This window comes from Stegastes partitus, unplaced genomic scaffold (genome assembly GCF_000690725.1).
Source record: "Stegastes partitus isolate 25-593 unplaced genomic scaffold, Stegastes_partitus-1.0.2 Scaffold2420, whole genome shotgun sequence".
NCBI classification, from domain to species: domain Eukaryota; kingdom Metazoa; phylum Chordata; class Actinopteri; family Pomacentridae; genus Stegastes; species Stegastes partitus.
Window position 1 is genome coordinate 38,216 of NW_007580151.1, and position 7,633 is coordinate 45,848.

General features: G+C 39.3%; 1 protein-coding gene across 1 annotated transcript in view; it reads left to right on the forward strand.

Annotated features, from left to right (window-relative positions):
* Positions 1–5,066, forward strand: part of LOC103374970 (protein SET-like) — a 10,749-nt gene extending 5,683 nt beyond the window's left edge. The window contains exons 7-8 of the mRNA XM_008305146.1: positions 1,827–1,958; positions 3,537–5,066. Of these exons, the coding sequence (XP_008303368.1) occupies positions 1,827–1,958; positions 3,537–3,557 (153 nt within the window). The 3' untranslated portion in view covers positions 3,558–5,066. The remainder of the gene's footprint in view (positions 1–1,826; positions 1,959–3,536) is intronic.
* The last annotated feature ends 2,567 nt before the right edge of the window (positions 5,067–7,633 follow it).

Consider the following 7,633-nt stretch of genomic DNA (forward strand, 5'->3'; position numbering starts at 1 on the left):
ATCCGTTGTACTCCACGGTCATCTCCCTGCGTTCAGAGGTTCCACCACAACTCGTCCAGCTGTCACTTTCTTGAGTGAACACCAAACCTGCATCCTTCACTTAACCTGTAGGGCAATGTTGATACCACACTATTAACAAGCAGGAGATGACAAAAGCTCTCACAACTATTGTGTTCAGTTTTTTTTCTTCTTTTTAAAAAATATTTTCTATACTTTATACTTTACATTGCATGTGTGTGTATTGAATTTTACATAAATTGAACATTTTTACCTGATGAAGGTCTAGTACGGGAACGTTGCTTTAATAATTTATGTTTGCAAGTTAGACAGTGTGCCAGAGTCTGTTTTTGTACCTGTTGGATGTGCTCTTCCTTCTCCTACGCACCTGTCTCTTGAAATAGATGTGCGAAGAGTTCCCTTGAACATAAAAGTTATGAATATATTTTTAGAGCCAACTATTTGTTTACATCTGGTGCTGCTGAGGCAGTTTGCTAAGTCTGTGCCACAAAGGTTCCACACTAACAGGGAATCAAATTTGAGATCTCACGCAGCTACATATCAGCCAGTTACTGAAGAGTCACTTTCCATCTCCACCAGAACCAAGTGACTGTACAGTGAATGTTTGAAATCACTGAAGCGTTTTTGCAAGCTCCTGAAAACAGCCATAAAAGAGATCCCAGCCACTGTCAGCTATATCTGGTTAAGGAGATGGTTTTGGTTAGCATGCTGAAGAAACCTGAATTCAAGTCAGTGCTTCAGAAATTAGTCAAGCAACAGGGGTTGCCTGGCAGAACCTCGTTCTTAGAAGCTGCTGTTATGAAAATGCACAACACAGTTAAAGCATCAGTCCAAAGCAAGCTCCAGGGTGTTGACTGTTTCTCTGCCTCAGCTGATATGTGGTTAATTGTCACTATGACTCCTTCTGAGTGTAATTACCTGACCATTAACTGGGCTCTTAAACCACAATGCCTCTAAACAGTGTTTATGCCCCAGAACCTCACCGCTGATAATAACACAAATGAGTCACTGCCACTGTCCACTGCTCTATTGTCTTAGTTATACTAAACTGATTCTTTTCATCCAGGTACCACTCAAGTGGCAAAGATGTGCTTTGATATTTCAGAATTAATTTACACCTTTTCTATCGTGTCATGTAGTATTATCACAGTATTGACACTAATTTTGGCCAAGAAATGATTGAAGGCTAGCATCAACTGTAGCCTAACAGCACCTCATAGGTTATCAAATATGTTGTTGTGCCTTTAAAATTGCCCGATGCCTAATTGGTTTTCACTGTCTTTGTAGTTGCTGATCAGAAGCATGAAATGATTCTGATTTAACAGAATCCTTACAGTTATACAACTACATTAGTACCACATGATCTTTTTTTTTTTTTTTAAACTTCTCCTTTGAGGTTGATGTCAGAGGAAAATGGTCAGAGTGTGGCGTCTGTGGTTCAGGTGGTAGGGTTGGTTGTCCACTAATCTGGTAGCTGTAATCTGGGCCCCTCCACATTCCTTGGGCAAGACACTGAACCTGCAGTGGCTCTTATTGGCAGGCAGGCACCTTGCATGGCAGCCCTGTTGACATCAGTGTGTGTTAATGTGTGTGGGTTGAGCCAATGGGAAACACTGTAAAATGCTTTGAGTACCACGAAGGTTGAAAAGTGTTTTTTAAGCACAGACCATTTATAATGTAAATCTGGTGATTAGCAGTTGGGATGATGAGTTATGTCCAGGTTTCTGGCTCAGCTCTGTGCATGCGCTTACTTCAGTGTAAAGGACCACTGTATTAAGGTGTTCAACCTTTCTGTGGATGTTTCTAAGGTCCCTGACATGGAGGATGAGGAAGGTGACGGCGATGATGACGATGATGAAGAGGGCCTGGAAGATATTGATGAGGGCGAAGAAGAGGAAGGTGAAGATGAAGATGAGGATGGTGATGGGGAAGATGGAGAGGTAAGAAACAAAAGAAACCTCACTTGCCATCCACTTGAATGTTGTAATATGTTGCACATTTAATTAGTTTGCAGTTAGTTGCAGGAGGGTTTTTTTGGAGTTTCCTTCAGCACGATCAGACCTGCAGCAAACACTGACTACTGGTGCTACAACATCTGGAAGCTCATTCACTTATAGAGCCAGTATCAGTTTGAGCAAAAACTTCAAGTAATTACTTTTTAATTGGGTATTCCATTTCTTAATTGATTTTGTGCTTATATGGGTCAAGATCATAGCAGTTCATTAGCTCTATTCAGACGCTGACAGGAATATTTTAAATCAGTGCAAGTTTTTTTCTAAAAGGCTTTCAATTTACTATAACAAACATTTTTCTTCTGAATGACTGATAAATTGTTGCGTCATAACGGCAGTCGTTTTTGGCTCCAGTTATTGTTTGGCTGCAGTCAAAGCTACAGTTTGAGATAATGGCAGCAGCCGCAGAGTTAGACTGAGTTCACTGTAAAAATTTCTGACCCAAGGCTGTCAAAGAATGGGAGTACTTTAAATGATCACAAATAATAAAGTTTAAGTGGCATACCACAACAGCACAAGGCTATGCACAAGCACCTGAAGAGGGAAAAAAAAACATACATTATCTGTGGAGACACTTTTACATGAATGAATTCTGTTACAATTTAAATCTATCAATGTCAGAAAGCAATTACACACTCGGGAGAAAAGGAGCAACTTTCACTGCTTTGTGCTGTAAAATATCCTGCAGGATGTGCTCATATACAGATAACATTTTTTCACTTTAAGGGTTTTGACAGAAACTTGGATTTCTTTGTTTACTTGTACCACTGACTCAAATAATCAAGACATAGAGTTGAAACCAGAAGTTTACCTACATTGTGTATAAAGACACATGACTTTTTGTTGTCACTGTCTGACTTTAAATGTAACTTAACTTTTCCTGTTTTAAGTCAGTTAGGATTACCAAAATTATTTCTATTTGCTAAATGCCAGAGAGAATTTTTTACTGCTTTCTTCAAAGTCAGAAATTTACATACGCTAAGATTACTATGCCTTCAAACTATTTAGGAAAGCACAGATGATGATGTCATGACTTTGGAAGCTTTTGATTGGTTAATTGACAACGTTTGAGTCAATTGGACACCTGTGGATGATTTTAAGGCACACCTCAAACACAGTGCTTCTTTTTGTGACAACATGGGAAAGTCTAAAGAAATCAGTTTAGTCTGATATAATGTTGGACAGTGAGGAAAAAAGGTTGTCTTTTTAACATTGTATGTAAACTTCTGTTTTCAACTGTATATATATTTTTATCATGTCAGATTGACTCTGCAGTTTTGCATTTTTGTATGTGAACATTTGTTTCCAGTTCCAACTGTTCTGCAGTATACAAAGACATACAGGTCGTCAAAATATCCTGAACTTAAAGGTCCCATGTGGTGAAATAACAGTTTTGTTGTGTTTTGTGGTTCCTATAAACTGAGAGGTATAAATTAAAAGCTGTTACGATATGAAGCCAGCGCCCAGTAACTCAACTACTATAATACTGTCTTCCTTTTTTTGCAGGATGATGGCGAGGATGATTAAAAGTTTCAGCCAGCACCTTTTCCCGGTCCTCCCTCTGTGATCATCCTACAACCCACGGGAGCAAAATATTTTGTTTGTTTTGGGGGGGTTTTGTTAAAAAATGAAAAACAGAAAAAAAAAAGAAAGAAAAGAAAACATTTCCTGTGTGTCGTCAGCCTTCCTGTCCACTTCCTCTGCAGCCACAGTCTGTCCATAATGTCTATAGACCGGCTCTTACACAGCAGGTCTGCAGGGGGGGCGGGCGGAGGTGTAAGTGGCTCTCTGGAAGTCTCACCTGTCATTGTTTCTCTACATCTCCCAAAGACATGCAAAAGAATAAAAAAAAATTTGTAGCATTCTGCACGTCATCCTACGTAGATTTAAAATACGTACAATAGCAATTTGTATGTACATTGAAATGACAGTTTCTGTTGAAGTTGTGAGTTCAATAAAAATAAGCCATGGTGCAGTGATAACTTAATCATAGCATCCTTAGCCACTTTTATATATATATATAAATGTATATTATAATATATCCAGTGGGGGGAGGGAGGGGAGTACTGAGGCTTATTAGAAGCTGCATTTTCCTTTGTGACTTATTGTACTAATGGAACTGATTGAAAGCACCAGCTTGTTCCTTTCAACTGTTGTAAATGTTTTGGGATATACATGTATCTTGGTAAGCCAGTTGTTAATTGTACACAGTTTAAGGGGGGGATGTGTGGTGGGGCAGTGGGACTTCGACACAAACTCTGGACTTCTGTTAAATAAATTTTCATTATCTTGTTTTTCAGGCACCCAAAACAAAGTTTGAAATGTAAATTTTTTTTTTCTATAAAACATAAAAATCAAATTTTGAGCTCTGCTTACCATTTTGAGATGGGAGAGGAAAAAAAATGCTCTTTGGATTCCTCTGGGGAGTCTGCAGCATTTCTCCTATTTCATAGGAAACCTGTTCACATTAAATTAAGTGTACCAGTTGCTTTGTTACAATAAATAAATGTATACATGATGTTTGGAGCAGTTTGGTCGCATTTGGACATTTTAGCTGAAGCTATTGCTAATTTGACCCCAAAAGCAGCTCTTGTTGCTTCCATGCTTGCTGCCATTTAGGCCCATCCATGAGTCAGACGTTAAGACTTTTGCAATGTCAAAAATTGCAGTTAATAATTATTTACCAAATGTGAATAGATTTTATAGTAATTTTGGGAGTTTTTTGGATGCTCACTGAAGTTGGACTCAGTCCTTGGCAAACCAAACAGTCCCTACAGACAGCTGGGTAGCAGCTTCAGTTCGTGGTCTTGCTCAATGAACAGTCTGCTGTGGGTCGCACTAAGTGGATGCACGCAATCTTAAGAAAAATATGTTATGGTTGCTTGTGTGGAATTTAATGGAAGCTACTGGCTCTCTAATGTGACCTTTGTTAATTATCTGTGTAATTAGCTGTGTCCCGTTGTTAAATATCTCCCGCCTTGCTGCAAGTGGGTTTTAAAATAAACCGTTTGGGCTGACTCAGGTTTAAAAAAAAAACAAAAAACATTATTGTAAGTGTTGATTTTTTTTTCTTTAAATTATTATTCTGTTGCAGTTTAGCCACTGGGGAACCATTTTCCTGAAGTTTAGCGTCTATAATAGCTATCCTCAAAGTGAACACATGGCAGAGCTGAGACAAGCAAGTTAGTGTTGCACATCCAGGTTAATAATAGTGCTGCATAGTCCTCATTCACCATTTAATTCAATACATACACCTTAATGTAGCATTAGGTGTTTGTTTTGTTATTTTCATTAAGTTCTACATTTACTAGACCTCTTTGGGCTCCACACACAGGCAGGCAGACTGTTTTTGTAGGGGGCTTTGAGGCAGGCTGAGATCATCACTCAGTGGAGCAGCACAGTGTCTTGTGTTTTTCCAGGATTCACTGGAGACCAAATGGTCATTTTTTTGTGGTCATTCACTCCTATCATTTTCTTATGCAGGCAAGACTATCATGTAGATAAACATTTACAACATAATAGGCTTTTTATTGTAATGCTCATTTAATTAAAAAACTGAAATAGTTCCCTAAAAAAATCAGCTTTTTATTAATTAATAAACTTATCAGATAGCTAGAATTTATAGACAAGTACACATAAAACTATTATTTTTTTGCTTAGTTTTGCTTAGGATTAAGACACCCACCTAGTTGAGACACCCACCTAGTTGAGACATCTCATCTCATTTCACTAATTTTACATCCTTGGTTCCTTTCCTCGACTCCTCTCATCTTAGTCCCACCCACCAGAGATGGGAGCAGAGGAGGTGAGAAGAGAGGAGTCATTGCAACAGGTGTTTAACAAGATGAGACATCCTCACCTTAAAACTGTTGTTTTAAAAGCAACATCAAATACGATGTGTGCACAGCTGTGTTTTCTGTTCATTGCTTTGTAGTTACTACTACTGTAGTTCATGTAAACTTGACTTGAGTGAGGATACACCTGTACATTCTCGCTCATACCTCCTCCAGCAAGCCTTGTTGAGCCTCTCATAGAGTTGCATTTAAAGAACTGAGATGTCGTTTGTGGTGCACAAAGATTGATTTCTAGGTAAAAGGCCAGAGAACACAGTGCCGAGGAGCCTGGAATTAGTGAAATGACATAAACCTTTTATCCATCCAGCCTTTTGTTTATATCTTTTATGATGTACCTCCAGTCCAACGAGTTTGTGTGTAGCCCTCTGACAGGCTCCATTGTTGGCTGTAAGGAGTTGCTGTGGCCGCACTGTTCCACCTGCCGGCTCCACCCCTGATCGAGACGGAATCAAGTGCAGAAATTACTTCACCTTTCAAATGTGAAGATCTCAATTATGGACACACATAATCAACATTAGAACAATACACAAACAATTCAATTATATTTATATAGCGCAGTTCACAACACTTGTCATCTCACAGCACTTAACATAGTATGGTGAAGACCTTATGAATTTAAACAGAGAACCCAACAATCCAAAGTTACCTTTGGTCTCCCTCTGAGCAAGCGGTCGGTAATGCTGGGAAGAAACAAAAAAAAACCCAATGGGAGGAAAAAAACCCTCAAATACCCCTTTTCCACTAAACCAGTCCCAGTGCTAGCTCCAACTAAGCACCGGCCCTAGCACCAGCACGGCACTAGCACCTGGTGCTTCTTGGTGGAAAAGGGGTGAAAGAGAACCAGGCTCAGGAAAGGCGGCCATCTGCCTCGACCAGTTGGGTGACAGTGGGGATGAGTGGAGTGAGGATAGCAGGATAGCAGTGACTCAGGGTGGGGTCAGTGAAAGCAGTCATAATGGCCATCCTCGCTGTGATGTTAATTCAATTCAATTTTATTTATATAGCGCCAATTCACAGCACATTGTAAAGTGAAGACCTTAGGGATTTTAAACAGAGAACCCAACAATCCAAAGTTGCCTTTGGATTCCCTTTCAGCAGGCGGTTACTGGACACAGTGGATGTGACATGCAGAGATGAGAAGCTGCACTAAAGACTGAATAAGGACAAGAATAATCAGGAAAATGTGCCCCTGTTAGTGTTATTCCTCAATATGACATCTAATCCTTATTACTGATGCATTCATGTGTACACAGCATTTTAATGTTCTAGCTTCTGAAACTGAAACTATTTGGTATGGGACTGCAACTGATAATTGTTTTCATATGTGATTAATTTGCTGATTATTTTCTCAGATAATAATTCGTCAGCCATGGAGAGGGCAGAGCTCTGTTTTGCCAGTTTGTCTGTCTCTCATTCTGCAGGATTACTAGGTCTGGGACTTCAATGTGTGAACTTTGATTAATTAATTACAGAGAAAATATCACTTTTAATCGCAGCTTTCTCAGTTCCCTGATTTCTTTCACACTGGTAACACCGATGCACGCCTGCCAGCCGGTAGGTGGCGCTAATGGACCTACAGCTGGTTTTCAGCCGCAAAGAAGATGCAGAGGATGCACTGAGTGACTTCAGCACACAAGAACGTTTGGTGAACAATGATGAAGAGGAGCCCTTCAGTTTTATTCAGAATACCTTGATTGAGCTTATCTGCCACTTTATATATATATATATATAATCTTACTATTATAATCT